The sequence below is a fragment of the Pipra filicauda genome, unplaced genomic scaffold (genome assembly GCF_003945595.2).
Source record: "Pipra filicauda isolate LSUMZ 115617 unplaced genomic scaffold, ASM394559v2 scaffold191_size1418713_pilon, whole genome shotgun sequence".
Lineage (NCBI taxonomy): Eukaryota > Metazoa > Chordata > Aves > Passeriformes > Pipridae > Pipra > Pipra filicauda.
In genome coordinates this window covers 340,204-363,370 of record NW_024104300.1, presented here as the reverse complement: position 1 = coordinate 363,370, position 23,167 = coordinate 340,204, and the positions used below count along the sequence as shown (strand labels likewise).

Sequence of the window (23,167 nt, the reverse complement as noted above, 5' to 3'; positions counted from 1 at the left end):
CAAAGCCTACCTTAAGGAAAAAAACCTGGATGCAGAAGCAAACCACATAGTTTATCTCTTCAGTGTCCTGTCAGTTCATATAATATATCCTATGTTATACTGTCTTGAAAAACACACAGGTATATTTATTCAATGCAACTTTTTTTATACTTGTATAAATTGATTTTACATACTTATGCATGTGTAGGCATGCCCCTAACTTCTAGAAATTCAGGCACTGAGAACAGTTATAAAGTCAGAATGTCTGCTGTAACACATTTTAGACATTCACTCTGGCACATGTACATCCAAAACCGAGGGATGCTTTTGTTGTCATTTTACATTTAATAAAATAAAAATCATTATTATAGTTTATTTTCCTTCTTCAAGAAAAGTAGCATTAGAACAGATCAAAGATTAGAACAGATACTATTTAGAAAGCTAAATAAATCTTTAAAATAAAAACTGGCTCTGAAGTCTGCTTCATAATAATCCTACCTTTCTACTACCATATAAAGCAATACACCATGACTTCTCAATCATTTATTACAGAAAATAAATGTTACCATAGTATTTCTTACGATTATTTTTCCACTGTCCCTTTCTTGAATTTTCATTCCTCACAAAATTGTATCCAAGTACTTTCTATATAAAGGAAAAACCTGTGTCACATACCACTCGTGTATGTTTGCTTTCCTATGACGCATTTTCTTCTGATGTAGCAAATGTTAACCTTACATATTTAACTTTTCAGCAATCTCTACTCTAAAGGTTAGTATAAATCTGCAAAGTGTAACTATTACTCCGCTATTTTACTGAGGCTGGGTCACAAGAAATGCAGCAATCAAAACACCTGAAAAAATTTCTTGCTGTTTAATCAAATTCTTTATCTGTTTCCCTGCTGCTCCCCATCCTCACCATATCTTGTTACAATATATTTTTAGCTGCTATCATGCTGATTCTATGGGTTTTAATTTCCTAACCCTTCCCTTGGGGTCCTTCTAATTAACTTGCTCTATAATCCTTCTTCCTCTACCACTACACCTCCCACTTTTCCTTTTAAAATGAAACTATTATTTTTCTCGGGTTAGCAGAGGTTGTTTATCCCATAACTACAGTACTGTAATGTAAGGGATGCCACAATCTCTGTATTTTCTTTGAAGTCATGGCTGTTAAGAGAATACTATATGAAATTCTGAAGTTCTGCATATCTTAACTAAACAATATTTTATGGGTAAAAAGATGAACTCCTAATACCTAACATATCAGATATAATACTACAGTCATCATGCTTATGAAGAACGTTAAGAATACCCCTTTCAAAAAAGAGTATTTTCTCTATCACCTGCCATTGAATACACCAAGAATTAATATAACTGTTTTCTAAAATGTATTTTAATTATTAATTAAAACATACTTTAGTTATTAAGGTCAGTGAGGGACACAGAAACAGCAGTGACAGCGGTAACAGCAGCAGCAGCTGTAGTACATTCTGGAGGCTGAGTGCTAGAACAAGCTGGGCAGGGCATTCCTGCAGTCAGGGAAATGTGATTAAGAGCTGAGAGACCCAAGAGGAACTGTCAGCTCTCAAGAGGCTGATGTGGCACGAGTGTTGCCAGCAGATTTAAATGGCCTCAGAGAGTGGCAGAAGTCAGTGCTGCAGCAGTCAGAGCATGGCACAGCAGTTCTCAAGGAAGGGCACGTTGGAAGTGCCACTTAATCCTATTCAGGAAGGAAGAGGAAGGAGCCTTCTTCTGTAACAGAAATGGCACCTACATGTCACAGCTGCCAGGCTGGAGATGAAACCCAGAGAAACCTTGGTACAAGTCTAGACCCAAACAGACTTGAAGACCAAAAGACTCAGCTGCAGGGAACTCCAGAATCTGAAAGTCCCCTGGCACCTGAAGGCAGAGGTGGGTATCATGGGTGCAAGTGTGCCCAGACAGATCACATGCTTTTGAGCAGGTTGACGTGTCGTGTGAGGAGCTCGCCAGGCAGCATACTATCTGGGAATCCAATGACACCGACAGTGAGACCAAGTCCACGCTCAGCAAGTTTGCAGATGACACAAATCTGAGCAGTGCAGTTGACACAACAGAAGGATGAGATGCCATCTAGAGGGACTCAGAAAGTTTGAGAATTGGGCCCATGAGAACCTCATGAAGTCTAACAAGTCCAAGTGCAAGATGCTGCACTGGGGACAGGTGAGGCACTGGAACAGGTTGACCAGAGAAGCTGTAAATGCCTCATCCCTGGAAGTGTTCAAGGCCAGGCTGGATGAGGCTTTGAGCAACCTGATCTAGTGGGTTGCATCCCTGTCCATGGCAGGGGGGTTGGAACTAGATGATTTTTAATGTCCCTTCCAATTCAAACCATCCTATGACTCTATGATTTTTTTATATTACAATACCTTCCTATGTGTTTTCTTATTTACATTAATGCTCCAAACATACTAAAATTTAATAAACCTGTTCACTAACATAAGTATGATCTTTCAAAGTAAAATTTTAATTGTCCCTTAAAAGATATAGTTGGATTTTTTCATTATCCATATGACTCAATTACAGAGAAATTAATCCACAAGGAAGACACAACCATTACCAACTTCAATCCCCATGCAGTCCAGAAGTTTTCTGAAACTACAGGGGATGTGTCTGCATTTTAAAACTTTGGAACAAAAGATTAAGAAATATTCCCTATCAAAGTACGGAGAGTTGCAGCTACCTGGGGAGTTGGGAAAGGAAGGAGAGAAAAATCTGAAGAACAAATGACTCCTTTTGAAACTATATTGTCGGGGAGAAAAAAATCTTAGATGAGAAAGAAAGTTAGGACGTATCACAAAGGAATTGTTTCTCCATACTCTCCCTTTTAATTTCTTTTTAGGGTCTATATTCTCCTTTAGGGATCAGCAATGCTGCTACAGTAGGCAACATCACACATGCAATTGCATGTGCTGTCCCCTTCAGCAGCTCTCCTCCATGTGTTTTTCATAAGTAGTAAGGATATATTCTCAAGGGAATTTCCAAGGCTAAAGAGGAGAACATATGCAACTCTTTTCTAAGCCCTAAGAAACTAGATATCCAAATCCCATTTACGTTGTATTTTTAAGTATCTTCACTTTTAGTTACAAAATTTTACTCCACACTTTCTTTGTGCTGTCACTCTGAAATACATTTTGTGATACTCAATACTGAATCAAATTAGTTGGGATTCATCAATCACTGAACGTAGCCTACAGTAATATCTGGATCATACCACCAGGAGTAAAAGAAAAGCTTAAAGAATGGTATGAAGAATATACAACCTGTTCATCATACTTACTTTTTTTTATTTGTTTGTTTGGTTTTTTCCTAGGTTACTAGTTTCTTTATTTTGCCCTATAGAAGACAAACAGTACTCTGACGCCACAGTCTACACAGAACTAAAAGCAATCACATTCATTTAGGCCAGAGAAGGGGCCTGGTGCATGGGCACTGCTACCAGACCCACCAGTGGAATGAATTCTGGGTCTAATTTTTAATAGCTTTTTTTCCTAGCATTTTGAAAGGGATACACAGCACAAAAGCTGCAGCATAAGATGCCATGTTTTTTACATCGTGGTACTCCTACGGTACTGGAAGAAAGGCCAAGAAAAGCTCAAACCTTGCAGCAGAGTAAGAAGGAAAAAACTTTTACTCCTAGATGAAGGAGATTAGATGTATGCAAATGTCTGGGCAAAGTTTAGGAGTTATTAAGGGGGAGCAAAATAAAATCGGACAAATCCAGTTTCCTTCTGACAGCCTAGAGAGAAACGCTTTGCAAGACCTTGGACGCACTCTCACTCCTTGCCTCACCAGTCTGTTGTGCTTTCTTAAGTGTACGACTACGGGCAGGAAATGGATTTTTCATCAAGTTTTTCCTTTCCCACAGCTCCTTTTGGCTGTCTGCTTTTTCTACCATTTTCTAGACATGCTGAGTCCCAAAGCTCAGACTGCTTCGCTGCTATAATTAAATCAAATTAACAAACAAAACCACACCATGTTCTAGAACACATCAATGAGCCTCAAAAGAATCACTGAAACGGCCAGCATTTCCAAAAAAGGTCAACTTTTTGAGCAAAGGATAAGTCTAGTAAGTCCTAACAGTTATGACTGCAGTCACGTGTTTTTGTTTCATTGCATACAGACCCTAACAAACCTGTCAGCACAACAACTATAATTCTTAATACAATATTAGTATTACGTTTACTTTAATCTTTTCCATTTGGAACTGGGGGGAAAACATGCAAAGGGAACAGGAGCTTGACTGCATAAGTTCTGAGGGAGACAAGTGCAAGTAGACTGTGATTTTTAGAACCTTGTATTCCAATTACTTAAATTAGCACTCAAATTTGAAGTGCTCACAATACCAGCATTAAGTGCCTTTTGAGAATAGACTTAAAACTGGTTCCCCCTTTTCACAGAATGGCTGAAGTTGGATGAGACCTCTGGAGATCATCTAGTCCAACACCCCTGCACAAGGAGGGCCACCTATAGCAGGTTGCCAAGGATGACATCCAGACAGCTTTTGAGCATCCCTAGTGATAAGGACTCTATATTCTCAATGGGAAGCTTGTTCCACTATTTCAGCATCCTCACAATAAAAGTATAGATAACCATTTTTCATGGTTTAGGAACACTACTCCCCAGTTCAGTGCCCCCCAGCAAGACTCTCCCAAACCAGATGCCACTTGCTTGCTCCCCACTCCCTCCTGCTCAGGTTGAGATAAGAACAATTTACTGGAAACAGCAATGTGATATGAAAGGAACAATAGCAGCAATAACGTTATTAACAAAAGGTACAAGACAAAGAAACAATTTACATGGAAAGTGAAACACCACCAAACCCCCTGTCATGCCTTCTCTCCTCCCAGCTGGAAAAGAGAGTCCCGTACTCCTGACTCTGGCAAATCACAAGAGATAGTACTGAATAACAGTGGGATCTGGCCATGCCCCCTTCCAGCTATTGTAAAAAATTAACCCTGTCCTGGTCAAAACTAGGACACACCATTATATGTACATAATGGTTAAATGGAATTTCCTCTGTAGTTTGTGCTCATTGCCTCTTAGCCTGTCATCAGACATCACTGGAAAGCACCTGGCTCTACCTTCTTTACAACCTCCCTTTAAGTAACTGTACACATAGATAATATGCCTCCTGAGCCTTCTCTACTCCAGACTAACAGTCCCTGCTCTCCCAGCCTTTCCTCCTATGGAAGGTACATCAGTCCCTTCACCAACTTAGGGGGCCCTCACTGGACTCTCTCCAAGACACTCCTGTACTGAGGAATCCAGAGCTGGACACCGTAGTCCAGCTGTGCAGGCCTTGTCAGTGCTGAGGAGAGGGGAAGGATCACATTCCTTGAATCACCATGTTAAACTCCTCCTAATGCAGCCCAGGATATCATTAGCCTTCTTTGAAGCCAGGGCATATTGCTGCCTCATGTTCAACTATGGTCGTGGTCTCCACTGTGATCCCCACTGCCTTTTCTGCAAAGCTGCTTTCCAGCTGGTCAGCCCCCATAATGTACTACTGCCTGGGTTTGTTCCTCCTTATGTGCAGGACTTCACACTCAGTGTTGAACTTCATGAAATTTCTGTCAGCCCACTTTTACAGCCTGTGAAGATTCCACTGGATTAGCCACTTCTACTTTGGTGTCATCTGGATACTTCGGATGGAATATTCCACCCCAGTGTCCAGGTCATTAATGCAGATGTTGAACAGGGCAGTAGCCAGTATAGTGCCCCTGGGTACAAAGCTAGTTACTGGCCTCCAGCTAGACTTTGTGCTACTGATCACTGTCCTCTGGGCTCAGTCATTAAGTCAGTTTTTCAATGCATCTCACTGTTTGCCCATCCAGCCCATACTTCATCAACTTCTCTATAAGGATTCCATGGCAGAGAGTGTCAAAAAACTTACTGTAATCAGGGCTGACAATATCCACTTTATCCCCTGTGTCTAACAAGCCAGTCATTTTATTGTAGAAGGTTATTAGGTTGGTCAAGTATGACTTCCTTTAGTGAATCCATGTTGATTATTCATGATCACCTCCTCTTCATGTGGTTGGAAATACTTTCCAGAATTAGTTCTTTCATTACCTTACCAGGGATCAAGGTGAGACTGACCAGCTTGTAGTTTCCTGCATCCTCCTCCTTGTTCATAGGTATGACATTTTCTTTCCTCCAGTCTTTAGGCACCTGGCCCAGTCATCACAATCATTTAAAAATGGCTTCACATCAACATCACCCAACATCAGTGAGCTCCCTTAGTACTTACGGGTGCAGCAGGACCTCTGGACTTACATAAGACTAGTTTGCCTAAGTATTCTCCAACCTGCTTCTCCCACCATGGGTATGCCTTTCTTGCTCCAGACTTCCCCAGTCTCCGGGTCCTTAAGGGTACTGAAAGCTGAACTTTCTAGTCTTTCTAGTAAAGACTGTGATGAAGTACTTGGCCTTTTTCGTGTCCTGTGTCATCAGGGCTCCCGCCCCATTCATCTGTGATCTCATATTTTCTTTAGTGTTCCTTTCACTACTTACATACTTATAAAAGCCCCTCTTTGGTTAGTCCCAAACTGCCTTCTGATCCTGTCTCTTTCAGGAATCACTAACTCACCTTAATCCATGCACAAACTTTTTCTGACAGTAAAAATCCAGCCATTACAAGCATCCCGATGTTGTACAAATGAGCAAATGACATTGGGGGATCCAACCACCACTGGAGTGAGAGATACCTACACATCACAGCTAATCTTCATACACTTTTATTCACCTCCTTAAGACACTCTTCTACTGTTACTCCTATTGTTCTTATCACCTTCACTTTTCATTATTAACTGTAAATGCTAAGCATGAACACAAGGTCCAGTTATTGTTAGTACTCAACATTCCAGTATAACACTTCAGTGTTTAAATACTGGAAATAAACACAATCTCCCCCTTCGATAGGGTGCCACAGATGGCCTCCCATAGCTCTGCTAATTTTTCACCATCTACAGACAAATTGCTCATTAATCTTACTTCCAAAGCAAGTCTTAGTTTCAAGCACTTGCTTGTGTCAGCCGCACAAAAACAGTAATAAATTTCATTTTTTTCCCAAATTTCCACTCTATTTTCTTAATTAAGTTGGAGCTGCAGCCAATTCAATTATTTCATCTCTTAGTATGCCAAGTGGAAGCATTATAGTGTGTAAACCTTACTCTTTCCCAACGTAATGCTTTTTTGAAGTCTGGAACTTTGCTTTATTGGTTCTTTAACCTTATTTTCATAAAGAGATGCTTGCACATTTGAACTCACACTTCATTGTGCTTCCCTAGTTACTACATACATGTGTATACTTGAGTGATGAATTACATGAATGGAAACATGCAATAATATGCATACATTTGCAAGCCCATCAACAGCTTTAAGAACTGGCAACTTAATAACCTAGTTACTGAGCATATAAATTTCTTTTGTGACCCAGACTTTATTTCTCATGTTTTAAATTCTCTAAGTCTTGTTATATATCTCCACCAGAGGAGATACATAAAAAAAAAGTTTGGAATAAAAACTTACAGTTCTTAGTGCTCTAACTCACATACTTAAAGTCCATTTAAACACATTTTTAATACTAACCCAAACCAAACCAAACAAACAAAAAAACCCCAAACTTTCAAAGAGACAATTGAGACTTAAGACCTACTACTGAGTTTTATGGCCTATAATAACCCCGCAATGACATTAAAATTGGCAGTGTTTATCCTAGCAACAAATGTGACCCAGCCTGTACTGTTTTCTTTCAAAGTTTGAAGCAATTGACACAATAGGTCTCCAATATATTCAGATTATTGTTACAGTAAGAGGTTACAACACATCAACATTATTTTTGATGAGTGGAAGAACATTTTTGAAAGAATCTTTACGTCACTTGAGAAACTGCAATTTTCCCCCCTCCCCTCAAAGAAAGAAAATATAATAAATGTGTACTACCTTGTCACTTTACAGCTTGACTCAATCAGCTCATTTTCAATATCCAACAGACTAGAAGGCAAATTGTATTCCAAGGATGAGGCCATTCTTTTTAAACGCAGTAAGCCAACACAGAACTTTGCTCCCATCTCTTCCAGTTCTCTTGTCCCTATCTGCAATCCCTAATTTGAAAATGAGATTTAAAAAATACAAAATAGTACACGCAGATGGAACCACACATGCTGCAGAATTATTCTACATCAACATTTTGTTATTTTATTCAATACAGTCTCCTGGTTTAAAGACAGAACAAATAAGAACTGTAGAGTAAAGTCTTAACAAGAATAACAGAAGAGATTCAGAAATAACTAGATAATTCCTCTAAGTCTGAACAGAGACACCCATGTTTTTTGGAGCTTTCTAGTCTACTTCTAGCACATCAGTATTAACAGTTCTTTACCCAGTAGCATTTGAAGAGAGACAGAGATCATGTCCAAATTTACAAGCATAAATAATTTTTAAAAATAGAGACAAAATTTATAAAAATTAATTTCAAATACAAGATTCTTCAATGTAAGTTCCATTAATAAGAAGGAAGAAAGACAAAATTCATATTGTAGCTGTGATTAAGTTCATTGTTATGTTCTGACACATAGATATGACCATTTAAGACATCAAAGTTACTCCTTGACACAGATATCTCTTCTCCCCTATAAGTTAGAGGCTATGTGTTAATTCTGAAAGCATTTATTCACACATTTAGTAATTAAAACTAACAAACAAATTAGCAAAGGCCATAGCTGTTTTCTAACTTGAATGATATACCCAGGCATTTTCCTCTGCAAAGACTATTTAGGAGGTAGAATTTTTGTAATGCTCTCCAAGTTCACATATGTGATAAAGCCTCCCATCAGATAATACTACACTTTTAATTTAGTCAGGAGTGCAGTATACAGAGACATAACATCTGACCTCAACTACTTTATGAAAAGAGCATAGTCTAGAGTGACCCTCAACTGTTATGGAATTGGCTAGTTGTAACCGTATATACACTAGCAAATTCAATGGCACAACCCAGCTCCATCTCCCCCTTTGCAACTTCTGTATCTCTGAAGAATTTAAAAGGGTTTTAGTTTGGATCTTCTAAACCTCTTAATGTAGAGATTAGTTAAGAAGAAGCTTTGACAAAACAAACAGGGAAGCAGAGGAGCCAGGAATTGGTAGTAAGCTAAGTCATCAAGTAGGAAAAATACATGAAGCAAAAAGAATGGAGTAGAAAACTTTTTACCAAAAGCTAAAAAAAAAAAACCACACATAAGCTTTGTATGTGTTGCCACACTGACAACGTGTTTTAAAATGCGAGGTTTAAAAGAAAGTATGTTGCTCCAGAAATGGTTCATCCCACACATTGTTCATGTACTGTTTTGAACATACACACAATTAATAGATGGAAAGTTTGATTTTCTTGTGAGTTCTTTTCTTCCCTTAGTAGTCTTCATAAACAAGGTGCTTTACAGCAACAAGAAAGATAAAGCTATATCCACCATTCTAAACAGTGCCATCCTCCACCCAAATGGTACTGAAACCTGTTAGCAGTGAAGAAGAGTTGGATATTTGAGTATTATTCTTAATAGTAATGCTACTTACCTCTTTTATAATGCTTTTGTGCTGTAGGTTTCAAAGCACTTATTAATAAAGGAAGAATTATCCTCACTTTACTGATGGAGAAATGGAGGCAGAGAGGGTTGAAGCGATTTGCACAGTGTCTCACAGCATGTCACTGACCCCGCTGGGAACAGAAATCAGTTCTCCTCACTCAGTGTAGTACCTTATCCACAGAGGCCAATTTTTTGTTTTTGTTTTATATTTGTTTGCACATCATTAACTTTCAAAGGCCCCAAACATAGCTGGGGCTCCACTATGCTAATCACAGGAAGACACAGTCCCTGCCCTAAAGAGATTAAAATAACATTAAGGACAAGAGGCAACAAGTATGCAGAAGAGGAAGGAGAAGTGTAACAGTAATCTATCTCACTGTTACAAAGATTACTAATGTGCACAACTTGATGGTTCAGAAACTTTTCCAATCAGTGTCTACATTTGTTGCTGAAGAACTTATCATTAGTTGGTAGGTTCCTTATAGATAGGATATGTATAACAGGAGGCTCTCTAAGTTGAAAACGGAGTAAGAGTAAAGTATGACGGAAAGTGCAAAGACAATTGTTAGAAAGATAAATAGCGTGCACATGTTCCATGGCTGCTATTTTCAGCAGAGCAGAAATAGGATACAACTAAGAGAAAACTAAATGGATCAGGTTGGAGGTGGATAACTGTGGAACACTGGGAGAATAAACTTCGAACTTACTACCCTGAAGGGTCTACATAATTGTGGTAAAAGCCCGTGGTAAAGTCTAGATTTACTTCTCTCATTTCTTTAAATGATAAGGGGAATGCAATACCACACAACTGCCAAATACTGAATTTCTTAATCCACTGTTATTTTTCCAGCAGCCAAACCTCATAATTTCCATGAAACAAGACACTCAAAGTGTGTTTCAGGAAATAACAATAATAATCATCATCATCAGTTGCCATCACTAAGGGACCTGAGGTGAAGTTCAGTTTCACTGAAGCCATAATTACACTCCTTTTCTTGATCTTGTAATTATCCTCAACTGTTGCTCTAGCACTTTTAACTGTAGCCTATTAAAGATGTTGCTTTTAAGCACAAGCCACCTGGAAGTAGCTGCTTTTTTTTTTTAAACGTGCTAAATGTCATTCCTTTTCCTTTACGTTTTATACTGTCTTTCTTCTAGACAGTAACATTTTAGATGGAAGGTTGAAGTCTTTCTTACTAACCGTGTAATGAAGATACCTTCATATGAATAGAGCGTTTCAGTGATTAACTTTGCTACCTGAAAGCAAAGAGACAAAGCAAAGGCACAAGAGACTGTGACCTCAAGTTGAGAAAAATGTTCCTGTAATATGTACTTAACCAAATTAAGATTTGGAGAAGTCAGTTGGACAGCAAAACATCATGCTGATCTTCTGTGTTCAGCAGAGGCTACAAAGACATAATCATTCTTGAGAACTCAAAATCTAAAGACAGAAGAATCATCGTAACTGAGAAGTTTGTTGACTGAATCCTTACTTCCTGAAGTCTTCTCTTCATGTACATCATAAAATTTCCACATAACAAAATCTTTTCCATTAACTTCAAAACGGATCAATACTCCTAAACTTAGTAATTTCTAATCAGGAAAGGGACTGATTTCAGTTTTCAGGTGGCTTAAATTATCAAAAACATTGTTCTTTTGTCTGCCATATTAATTATGCTCCATAGTAGATCCTGGAGAATCTTTTCCCCTCAAAGTTTGTTTTTCAACATCTTGAATTGCAGACAACTGAGCAATATTTGCAGCACTAATTCTCAACACACTACAAAGACTCCATGTAATCAGTTGAAAAAAGATTGCTTCCAGAGATACTCTGTTATTAGAGATCCTAAATTCAGGTAAGAATTGCTAACTTCAATTCCACAGCTTCCTGGCTGGAAATAGTCTAGCATCACCATTGTCCAAGTAAAACGAATAAAAAGAAAAACTGACGTTCAGATATTACCCAGCTTTGGCAAAGACTCAGTATTTTTTCCACAGAGAACTAAATTGTTCAGTAATCCTCTTTGTATTTTGAACGAAAATCAGCAATGACGCCAAACCAGAATAAGACTGGAAAAGTGCTTCAGACCTTTACACAGTCCAGTCTGTGTATCTGAGAGTCTGAACTCTCATGCTCTTTGGGATGGGAAGTAGGAGGGAAGGGAATTTCTACAGTTCAATTTCTATTTTGAAATAACATATTATGACATATATAATTTAATTTATACCCCCAGGTTTATTGACAGAGTTGCTGGCCCCATTCCCTCCACAAAAAAACCCAAACAACAAAACCCAAAAAAAAAACCCCAAGCCTGAGCCTTTTTATCTCTTTCAGCTTCTCATTGGGGAAATGCTGTTCTTTTCCTGTTCAGTCCAGTCACCTTGGCTTTTTAGATATATTTTCTTAGTAAGTCTGAGCATTATCCTAGTGAAGAAATAATTAAGAATCTTCCTGTACGTTCAGAGGATGACTAAGACCTCACAAATTGTTTTATGCCAAATAAAATGAATGGCAGAACAGCAATTTTATCTCATCAGCTACTTTATATTACACAGAGGAATGCTCTTTCCTTTTCAGTAAATGATTCTTCCACAGAATCCAGCCATTTTTTTCCTTCATTGCAGAAGAAGGGCTTTGGAGGTTTAAGCATCTTGAAAGTTTGTCCACAAAGCTCCTCACTTTTCTTAAGTACTTTCTGTAGCAACACTGCATGAAGATTCATGTTTAAAAATATTCTGGAAATTTCAAAATAAGCAAGTTGGAACAGTTATCTTTCTTTAAAGCTCCATAATGATGTCATCTGAGGAATAATGGAATATTCTGACAATAGCAGGAATGTTTCTGTATTAATTGACAAAATTTAGTACTTACAGACCTACCAAAATTCCTGCCAAAATGTCTGTCTTCCTGCTGTCTAGGGAGACAAGCATGGATGTTGGAACGTACATTAATATACTAAATATACCTTGTTCCAACTTTTTTTTGTCCCACCCTATCCTTGATCCCAGCCTTCCGATCCTCTTTCTGTCAAGCACCTTATTTGAGGCTTGTGATCATTTTCTTGATTAGCATTCCTAAGCTCTATTTTCAGGCAGAGGAAACCAACTTCTTCCATGAATGTTGTCTACTATTGACACACTAAAAACAAGGTCACATTTTGTTTTCAAATACCCAGCCCTGTTAATACTTTTCAAGAAGAGAAAATGAAAACAAATTTTAAGTCAAGAAGTCAAACAACTATAATTAGTTCAGAGATGATGTGTAATTTATAATGCTGGTAACCTGATATGAAAGTGTTTTGATTTATAAGCCTGTTTCTTCAGCTACACAGGAAATTCTGTGAGGGACACTACTAAATACCTGCTGAAGAATCATGAACTGCCATGGTGAAGTCTGAAATTGCCATGTATTAAGGAAATTTTTATTATAGTATTGGCATTGATTATTACCCAATTTTAATAATCTATTGGACAGAACAGTTCTGGGGTTTTTTAACTACATGCATACATATGTGTTACAAGCAATGATTAATATTAATCTTGTTAAAACAGCCCATAAGCATAACTGTTATGCAACTTACAATATTGCAAGCTATGTAATTTCATCCTGCCATTAGTGTAACCAGACCTCAGAAGGTTTTAGAAGGTTTTAGAAGTTAAAGCAAGCAAGCAAGCAAATGGGGTTATAGAATAAGATACTGATGCAAATGGGAGAAATTAAAAAGAAAGAAAAGTTTAACTGAGATATCTTCTTACCTTATATTTGCCCTGGTCACATCCACATAACGTGCTTTCCATTGTGTAGCTCCTTTGTACTCCTATCTCTCTCCAGACAACAACCCGTGCTGTAGATTCCTTGGACTTTTCCACTACAAAGCTGCAGCTGCCCATGCAGAATGCTGGGGCAATCTGACTCAGGATCTTGGGGAGTGCCTGCAGGACAGCAATTTGAAATTATTTCCTTTACAGAAGGAGATGATAAGGAGCCACGTAATCACAAACCGTTACGAGAACATTTTACTGCAGTTTGAATTAAAGTAACAAGAAAACAAATCTCCATCTTAAGTTTTAAAAACAGTGTCTTCAGGTTTGCCTTTTCCTACTTAATAAAATCCTTTTTTTCAGATTCAGTCACTCAAATTGTTGGTTATGTGGGTAAGAATCAGGATACAAGAGAATTCTTCAGCTGATCATCATCTTCTCCCTAATTCACCAAGCTAAGCTTGCTTCAATTAAGTGTACCACTCTTTGCATAAAGTTATTTAATTTAGTTTCAGACTGTTTCAACAATCCCATTTACAGACCTGACAAAACCAGTACTTTATTAATACATAAAATTAATTTGTATACAGCAAAGCACTAAGTGCATATTTAACTTCAAAAATGTGAATCAAAATTTAGTATAACTGTTTACATGACAGCTTCAAGGAATAGTTACACAAATATGTGTGTCTGACTAATGCTAAATGAGTATTCTTTCCAGCTTTTACTTGTGTCAGTTAAAACAAAACATGACTGCTTCAAATTTATTATTTTAGTAGTACATACACCATTAGTAGTATAACCTTGGCCAAACATTTCAGTCCACCTTTTTGAAATCAAAAGGTTTTTTCCCCACAACTCTTATTGACTGTTGTCTTCTGTACAGTATAGTAGTGCAGGCTGAAGTGACAAAACCTCATATAAATGTGTTACAGCAGCAGGACGTGAATGGCATCCGATTCAGCATCCAGGAAATCACACAAGAAAATCAAGAAGTGATAGATTTTGGTTTTTGTAAATGAGGGATTACAGAAAGCACCTCTACTGGTTTACACTCATGGATGTATAACAAGCATTTTATCATGCATTCACATGTTTGTCGAGCTTAACTCTGCATTTCCTCAAAAAAAACAGGGGGGGCCTGGATGCATTTAGGTTGCACGGGTTTGCAGTTGCCACGAGGTGGCAGTGGAGATTCACAGAAGAAACAGGTAACATGCAATCCTCTAAATTTTTGACATTTTTGAAAGTTTATACAATGCAGTGGCTGTTTTTGTGGAAGTTGATTATGTATATGTAATTAGGGGCACATGTCTTACTTACAAATCTGTATAAGAGGAATCTTCCCTATTTCCACACACAAAAATGAGTATTTCTCAGAACAATCCTGTATCTTTTCTTGTTCTAGAATATTGTTTGCCATGCTTAAATGACTATACGCTCATCTAGTAATTAGGAATGCACAGAAGTATATTTTCCACCTACTGTCTCTAACAGTAATATTAAACACACACAAAAAAAGCACTTATTGGTAAAACGAAACAACAAAAAAAATTAAGCACTCTATGTAAATATTTAAAGCTCTCAAAATACTTAAAAGTACGCTCATGAACTAAAAAGAGATCATTTTAAATAAGTCTGCTTATGTTATAGAGTCATTACTTGCACAGAATATTGTCAGGAAGTTATTTTAAAAGTATATTCCAAATCCATGCCCAATGAAAGAGGTAGAAATGTCAAACTTACCCTGTAACCAGGGTCTTCCATCAGGTCACAAGAGGCAGCATTAACACTCGTATGCCACATTGTCTCTTTGATGCTGCAGCCATACATAAATACATTCTTTTTACGAGAATGACCATGATAATCACAGTAGACCTACAATAAATCATTTGGCAAAATAAAACCAAGGCATACGGAGTTAACATTTTATGGAAGTAACATAAGGCAAATTTTTTTTATTATTTGTATTATTGTTGAAAGTTCAAAAGAATTAAGCAACACAATTCCTTATATAATTAACTTGTGTATTATGACAAAAACATGGGATTCGTCTAAGGAAGGTTTAACCTTCTATCCTAGCCAATGTAACAGATTTACATCTACAGGTTTGCAGAAGACCAGTTCTCCAAGTTAAATTTAAGTGTGACACTGTTTACAAGACCACATTAAAATGTTTCATTCATAGACTAGCTACATAGATAAAGTTAAAAAAATTCAGAATTGCTTACACACACATACTTACCAAAGGTAAACGTTTTATAGCAGCCAGATATTGCAGTAACCCTTTAGCATGGTAAATAGTGGGATGCAGATCTGGATTTGGATTTTGCCACTGTCTGTTTAAATCTTCTCCACTTAAAGAGCAACGGTGGCTATTGCGGGGGGGGTGGAAAAACGCATGATGTAGTCTGTATTATCATACTTTTAAATAAGCCTCCCCCCCACCTCAAGATTTCCTCATCACCACTGCTTCTTTGGAAGGAGTCTGGCAAGAAACAAACTTCAATTTTCTAACATGCCATGTAATAGAATTGTTTGGGGTATTTTAAGTTATGTTACAGAGAAACTAAAAATAAATTAGAAGTAGCTTCATATGTGAAGTCACTTGTAATATTGTTTATTTGCTGTTGAAACTGACGGCTTGAAATTCTATTCAAATGTTAGTTTAAAATTAGTAATTAAAAATTTAAGGTATCTTTACATTTTTGGTGTCTTGACTTCTGTAATTTAAAGACTAATGTCAACTAGAAATCTAATACTTGAAACAGGAAACTGTTAGGAGACAAGGAGCTGTGAGAAAAAGAAGAAAGAAAAAAAACAAACAAAAACCCAGCAAACAAATAAAGATCATCTCTGCATTCAGTCAGCTATCAGCAAGAACTTTTAAACTTGCAGAAATTCAAGACCGTGTAGTCATCTTCATTACATTTGCCTTTAGATTGTGTCTGCTTGGACATATTTCTTAATTGTCCCTGTATCCCGAATTATTTCATTAGAAGTGTTTCAGTATATACATGCTCTTACATTTAAAGACAGAGTTCTACTGAAATCCATAATTGGTTTTATTTTTATTATTTTGTTCACAAAACTTTTTAAAATATTACCCATAACTAGATGAGAAGAAAATGTAGATTCATCATAGCAAAATTTCCATTTCATTTGAATTCTAGTAACCAAGTAAATGGAGACTGCTGAATGCTTACTCACAGCAGTTTCAAAAGGTTCTGAAATATCCCTTAAATCTATTAAGAAAAGTAGCAGTAAGTGAAATAATTACTATGAATAACTTTAATCAAACCAGGATACTCTCTTACCCTTTCTCTTGCACACCTATTAACTTTCCACTTTTAACAACATATGACAACAGCCAAAAGACATATTTACATAAAAAACTTTCTCAAATATGAGGCTTTTTTTTTCATTAGGACTAGGAAGTTGTTTACTTTTCCTAAATGTCAGGTGTAGTCTCATATAACACTGTTACACATATCCAAGACTGCTGTTCAGAGAGACAATTAAAATGTCATGTCAAATCACATAGCAATGATTATTATCCATGGAAAACTAAAAATATTTTTTATAAAACTGAAAATTGTGACACAATGCAACCACATTTTAAAAAGAAAAAAATGAAAAAGTCCTAGCAATATTGCAACTGTTGGTTGGATTTTATCTCATTAAGTATTGCATTTGTATCTTTCCAGGATTACTTTAGATTATTCTTTTTAAAATAATGATGTAAAGAATTAGTAGTGCAGGCTACATATTTGTAAGTAAATGTATGCTTACTTTCCATTGATGACACCATCTGGATTGAGCATGGGAATAATTTTGAAAATGTAAGATTCCCGTAAACATTGGGCATTTGGACTATTACTCATAAGGTATTCCAGTGTTCCCTTCATAACCCAGCTTGCATTAGTCTCTCCAGGATGTACACGCGCAGACAGGAAAACATAAGGACGATTCCCTAAAAGAAGTAAGCGTAGAAATTGCAAAATACGATTTAAGCTAAGTAAACAGTTTGTTAAATTGAAAAAAGAGCCAATAGACAGCTACATTCATTACAATGCAAAAAACTCAGTATTTGTGATTTGAGTATTACTGAGTATGAGTATTATTGATCGAGCTTGCCATAATATTTTTTAAAGGACTGCTAATTACAGAACTATCACAGTGGAGCTTTAAATTAAATCAGACAATTATACAGTCACAACTAGTTTGAGCTGGCAGTTATGATAGGACTTTCACAACTTTTTTCCCCAACAGCCAAGAAAAACACTGGGGTGGACAAACAAATCAGGAATGCTATTACAGCCAAAGCTCACTTCGCATCACAGTAGCTTACATATTGGCTTTATGAAAGATTTTTTGACAAGCAAAAAACCTCAGAATTTGGAGAAAAACGTTACTCATCAGGCACTCTTTTCCAAGAAGTGTTGTCTGTAAAATGTAACATACAAAACCATCTAGCAACAAAAATTTTAAATATATTAATATATACTCTTATATTTCCAAATATAAATAACTTTATTTGACTACTACAAATAAATATTACTAAATAGATAGCAAATCCTAACTACTGGTGCCTCTTAATTTCAAGAAAGTTATTAACCTTATTTTACATTGCTGTTTTTACAATGCATAGCAGCTAATACTAATTTTTGTTTCTATAAATACCTAGTTTTGCATTATTTTCAGATGATGATAAAGAGAAGTCATACTTACTGAACTGACAGACATGTTCATAGTAACTGGATTCTGGCATGGCTGTAATAGTGATTAATGGACAACTGTTGCCAGCCAGGGTCTTGCAGAGAACATCTTGTCTAAAATATATCTGTTGAGGGTTGTGCATAGATTCCAGCTTCTGAAGATGCATCTTCATCCAAAAAATAATGAAAAAATACTTCAAATCCTTCAAATCACATGACAGCATACTTCAAAGGTACTATTTAACAGATCTTTCTTATTATTCTAAATAATGCACAAGTTTCCATCATAATTCTGACCATGAAATATCATTCTCTACATCTCTGACTGATTGAATACTTCTCTTTACAGATTCTGTTTTTCAAACTGCTTCAAGAAGGATGAAGGCAGAGAGGGTACATTATTGTACACAGATGTTACTGTAAGGGTATATGGAAGGTTAAGAACCTCTACTGCATTAAGGTTATCTGATAAATGACCTTTCCACTGCAAAAAGTGATAACAAGTAAAGGAAGAATCAACAAACAGCAACAGAGAGCTGAGACACAGCCGAAACAATAGCAAAGACCAAAGTTACCAGTCTCTCACTGACAGGCCATTAGGAATCTACAAAGATTTGGAGTCACCTGAGTAATAAGGAGGAAACAAGAGGAACCTGAGGATTCAGGAAATTCAAGAGGGGGGCTGCGGTACCATACAAAAATCAAGCACCTGATCCCTGCAGTATGCCTTAGCTATCTCTCTCTCATTAGCAGCCTCACTCTATTCTGTGCATGCAAGTGCTATGTAGACTAATGCAACTAACAAGACAGGTGTAGGTGGATTTGGGAATGATCAAGTGTCTCAGCATCATTAGTTGGAGACGACACACCTCTTGGGAGCATCTTTGTGGATACCAGAGACTCTGTGTCCCATGTCCCAGCTGCTGTTGGAATCAAAGCAGATTCCAGCAGATGGAGCTGTAGGCACTGCAGGCACCCTTCAGTCAGTGGTATCAGCAATGAAAGTGTCTCAGTGCCAGCTACTGCACTAGGTAAAGGCTGCTGGTGTTCAACCACTGAAACAGGAACAGTGTGTTCCCAAACTGGTGGTGCAATAAAGGCTGATTTCTCCGTGCCAGCACCTAGAACAGTAACATGGATTACAAGCCCATGTGCCTGGTACCAGCTGCTAGGGGTGGCGGGCAAGCATAAGCATTTTCCCCCACAGCAGGTGTGCAAGGGGGGGGGTGCATGTGCAATTTGCTAGCAAACTCCAAGGTGGACTACCAAGCCAGTATGGGGTCCCAGGTCAAGGAATGGGTATCAGGTGGGCAGAGAGTCCATGCCGGTATCTGGGCAGAACCACAAGTACAGAGTGCCTGTGAGATGAGTGAGATTATCTTAATTATAATAACTTCAGTTATCAAGAAGTATATGTAGAACAGCAGGATACAAGTCATTTGACCCAAATTTGACTCAAATACTTCATCCAATTAGCACTGTTTCCAATCAATTATCACAGAATGGGTAAGGTTGGAAGGAACGACAGTGGGTCTCCTGCTCCAATCTCCCTCCTCAAAGAGGGTCATCCTAGAGCAAATAGCACAGGATTGTGTCCAGACGGTTCTTGAATATCCCCAGTGAGGGAGATTCTACAACTGCTCTGGGCAACCTGTTCCAATGCACAGTCACCTGCACAGTAGGGAAGTTCTTCCTCATGTTAAGGAGGAACTTCCTGGGCGTCAGTTTCTGCCTGTTGTCTTTGTCCTGTTGCTTGGCACCATCGAGCAGAGCCTGGCTCCATCCTCTTGGTACCCTCCCTTCAGATACTTACAGATATAATATATATTGATGAGGTGTCTTCTCTGTCATCTCTTCTTGAGGCTGAAAAGACCCAGTTCCCTCAGCCTTTCCTCATAAAAGAGATGCTCCAGTTCCATAATCATTTTTATGACTCCTAGAAAACCCATTTAGCCTGCAAGCATCAAATTCTTTTTTTCCAGGACTGTTTTTTAGAACAACCTATACACTTTGCAGTCTAAACACTAACATTATGAACATTTTCAGATTTTAAGGAGCATTTTAAATTATATTAAAAGAAACAAAAAAATGCACTCATGAATGCTTATATTTCACACTTTCTAAAACTATAAATATTTATCTATGTAACATACCATAATCTTCTTACCTTTAAAGTTGAGTATGTATATGGATAATGGTAAGCAAAGTAGCACACATCATCTTTATGTTGGAAAGTCACTGTGAACGTAATTGTGTAATAGGATTTTCCTTTCTGACCTCCAGCAGCAATTGAACTTCTTGAAAAGTGATTCCTAAAGCAAAAATAAAGGTAGCATACATATTAATTTTTTTCATACCATTGATTATTTCTGAGCACACATTTTAAATGTCAGAAGGATTTTTAGAAATTCTGCATACATTTAGGTTAAATACACAGATTCCCACCAGCTGTAAAGATCCTGTCTTACAGCAGTGATACACACATTCATCCACATTGGAAAAAGGTGAGCAAACAAAAACAAGCAACGCAATAAAACAAACAAAACCAAACAAAAAAAAGTAAGCAAACAGCTATCAACCTAGAAGGATTGCATATGGATATGCTGTACCATGTCATCCTGTGTTCCAGGATTGCTCTACACTGATTGCACCATAGATTACAGGAGGCTCATCAAAAGGACCATGTGGGCAGTATTAGCCAAAGTCAGTAAGAAGATTTCAAGTAAGCATGCATATATACAGTCCCTTAAAAGCTTCTCTGAAACAGTGTGCAGTTTCTGAGAAAAGTATAAAATATGAAGAGTTTAAATATTAGCAGTGTGCTTGCAAAATAAGACCCTGTGTATTTCTATCACTTCTATTATTCTCCTTAGTAACTTGGGAAGAAAACTGTTCACAACAGAATAACGCAATTATCAAATGCAGAAACAAATGTTTCTCCTCATAAATTGTACCTCCTGCTAAACTTCAGTTAAGATCTGCTATATGTTTGATTCACATACTTACTTATAGTAACAAATATCTGTCCCAACACGAGTCCAACATGGTTGAGAATTTAGTGCTTCTTGAACAGAATACATGAGGGGCTGCATACCTGAAAGAAAACGTGCATCTCACTTTAATGCTTAACATTAAACAGAAAGATCTTAGCACTAATGGACCACATCAACACATACATACAAGTCTACAAATTACCTATACCTATTCACTCACTATCATAGAGTATATTTTCATGAATGCCTGGGTATTGTATGCTCTTTCAACCAGGTGACAAAAGATTCCTGATTTTCAGAAAATAACAATTAAAGAAAAGAACCAGATCCATGGAAGACCAAAATGAAATGTTTAAATGAAAGACGAGGTTAGCATAAACAGTAATCTACAAAAAATCCTGGGTCCCACTCCATCCAACTCATGCAATAAAAAGGCTTCAAAGAGAATATAAAAAATTATACTACTATCCATTCACATAAATAACTGAAAAATAACTAAATTTCAGGACAACTTTTTTAACAGTTAACTCTTTAAATTATGTATTTTTGGATAATATACTTAATTTGAATACTTAATATGAAGTTAAAGCAGAAAATAACACATAGTAATGAACATCATTTACTGGTTGAGTAATTAGCCAACCACATAGACTGATTTAGTCAATGTACTTAAAAAAACCAAAAGTAACTATCAAGTAAGTATATGTAACATGAAAGAAGATTTAAGACAACTGATGAGGATTAGTAAATAATTTAGAAGCATCTTATTACTGGTTAAACTACTTGGTATTCTGTGACTTGATCAATGTGAACGTTATGTGTATGACAAAGAAGAATATAATATTACTCTGTACAAAAAGTTGAATTTGGGGGGGAGAAGGAATTTCTCTTCTTCCTTCTTTAAGGACAGATTTCAGAATATATAGCAAGAAAAAAAAGAAACTTCACGAAACAAACGGTTTTAAGCTGAACAACACACACCACATACACACTCCCAGAGAAGAGGAAGAAAGGCATATTCACTAAGCCAGCACTTTTGAATGAGGTACATGCTTCAGACTTGCTAAAGACTTCAAGGATCATTTAGGAAGGCCAGCAATTCAAAGGCAAAACTGTTTTAGAATGTCTCTGCTTATTTTCACATCTGAAAATATACCTCTATGCAGAAATAGACTTATGATGTCATTCTTCCTGACCTCTGTCAATCAACAGGCTTTGGTGCTGTCCACCCCACCCAATGGTCTTAGATCACTTTTAATTGCACCAGTAAATTTCTTCCACTTTGGCCTCACTTACAACAAAACTTCACTTTAAAAACTGATAGCTCGTGGTTTAAGATACATTTTTAGTTTTTAACTGAAGCTGTCAAAACATCTTCTATTAAAATAGTATTAAAATAAAGCATGTAAACTGACAACATGAATACTACTGATCCTGTGGAGAAGGGAAGGAAACAGCTGAAATGTCTAGTATAGATATTTTTTAAGTATTTCTTCTCAAAGTATGGGAAATGTATCTTACCGTAGTTAAACTGACTGTTTGACTTTTCACAGTTGATGATGTTAAATCGGTAACCAATGCCAGTTTTCATTCCACTGACTTCAAAGTAAAACCACTGATGATAATGATTGCTATTTATATCCGAGTTCAGAATTAGATCATATTCATTTCTGAAGATCAACAAAAACAAATCAATCTTTTTTTTTAAGAAGCAGAAATAAAAGGCCTAAAGTATGAAAAGAAGAGCTGAAATATCTTACTTTCTGATCTGAATAACTTTGCGCAGGTTTCCAGATTCAAATTTGGAATTAAACTTCAAAACATCTGCCTCCTCTGGTATGGAACAACTATGAGTAGAAAATGAGTCCAAAATGAATAAAACAAACTTAACTAAAACAAATTGATTTCTTTCAGTCCTCACTTGGCAGTTCAGAAACTACTTTGAATCTTCCTCTAAATACAGCCTGGATAGCAGAAACACTGTTACATCAGATAAAACTTTCAATGAAATCTGCTTTAAATATTGCAAATCATATTACAGAGTAAGTAGAATAGACTTGGGGCCCCCTGGTGGTCTAGTGGTTAGGATG

The 23,167-nt window shown here is 36.9% G+C and overlaps 1 protein-coding gene across 7 annotated transcripts in view; it reads right to left on the bottom strand.

Annotated features, from left to right (window-relative positions):
- The window catches only part of AGTPBP1 (ATP/GTP binding carboxypeptidase 1), a 59,768-nt gene that overhangs the window by 6,305 nt on the left and 30,296 nt on the right, over positions 1–23,167 (bottom strand). For 5 of the 7 annotated variants that reach the window (XM_027731823.2, XM_027731825.2, XM_039380281.1 and 2 more), the window contains 10 exons: positions 22,838–22,924; positions 22,599–22,747; positions 21,091–21,178; positions 20,252–20,396; positions 18,098–18,251; positions 17,159–17,339; positions 15,612–15,741; positions 15,113–15,244; positions 13,361–13,537; positions 7,968–8,128 (listed from right to left, as the gene is read on the bottom strand). In XM_027731823.2, coding sequence (XP_027587624.1) covers positions 7,968–8,128; positions 13,361–13,537; positions 15,113–15,244; positions 15,612–15,741; positions 17,159–17,339; positions 18,098–18,251; positions 20,252–20,396; positions 21,091–21,178; positions 22,599–22,747; positions 22,838–22,924 — 1,404 coding nt within the window. Of the gene's footprint in view, positions 1–7,967; positions 8,129–9,593; positions 9,736–13,360; positions 13,538–15,112; positions 15,245–15,611; positions 15,742–17,158; positions 17,340–18,097; positions 18,252–20,251; positions 20,397–21,090; positions 21,179–22,598; positions 22,748–22,837; positions 22,925–23,167 lie in introns of those variants that run through there. The other 2 variants (XR_005563174.1, XM_039380283.1) reach the window with 2 other exon arrangements.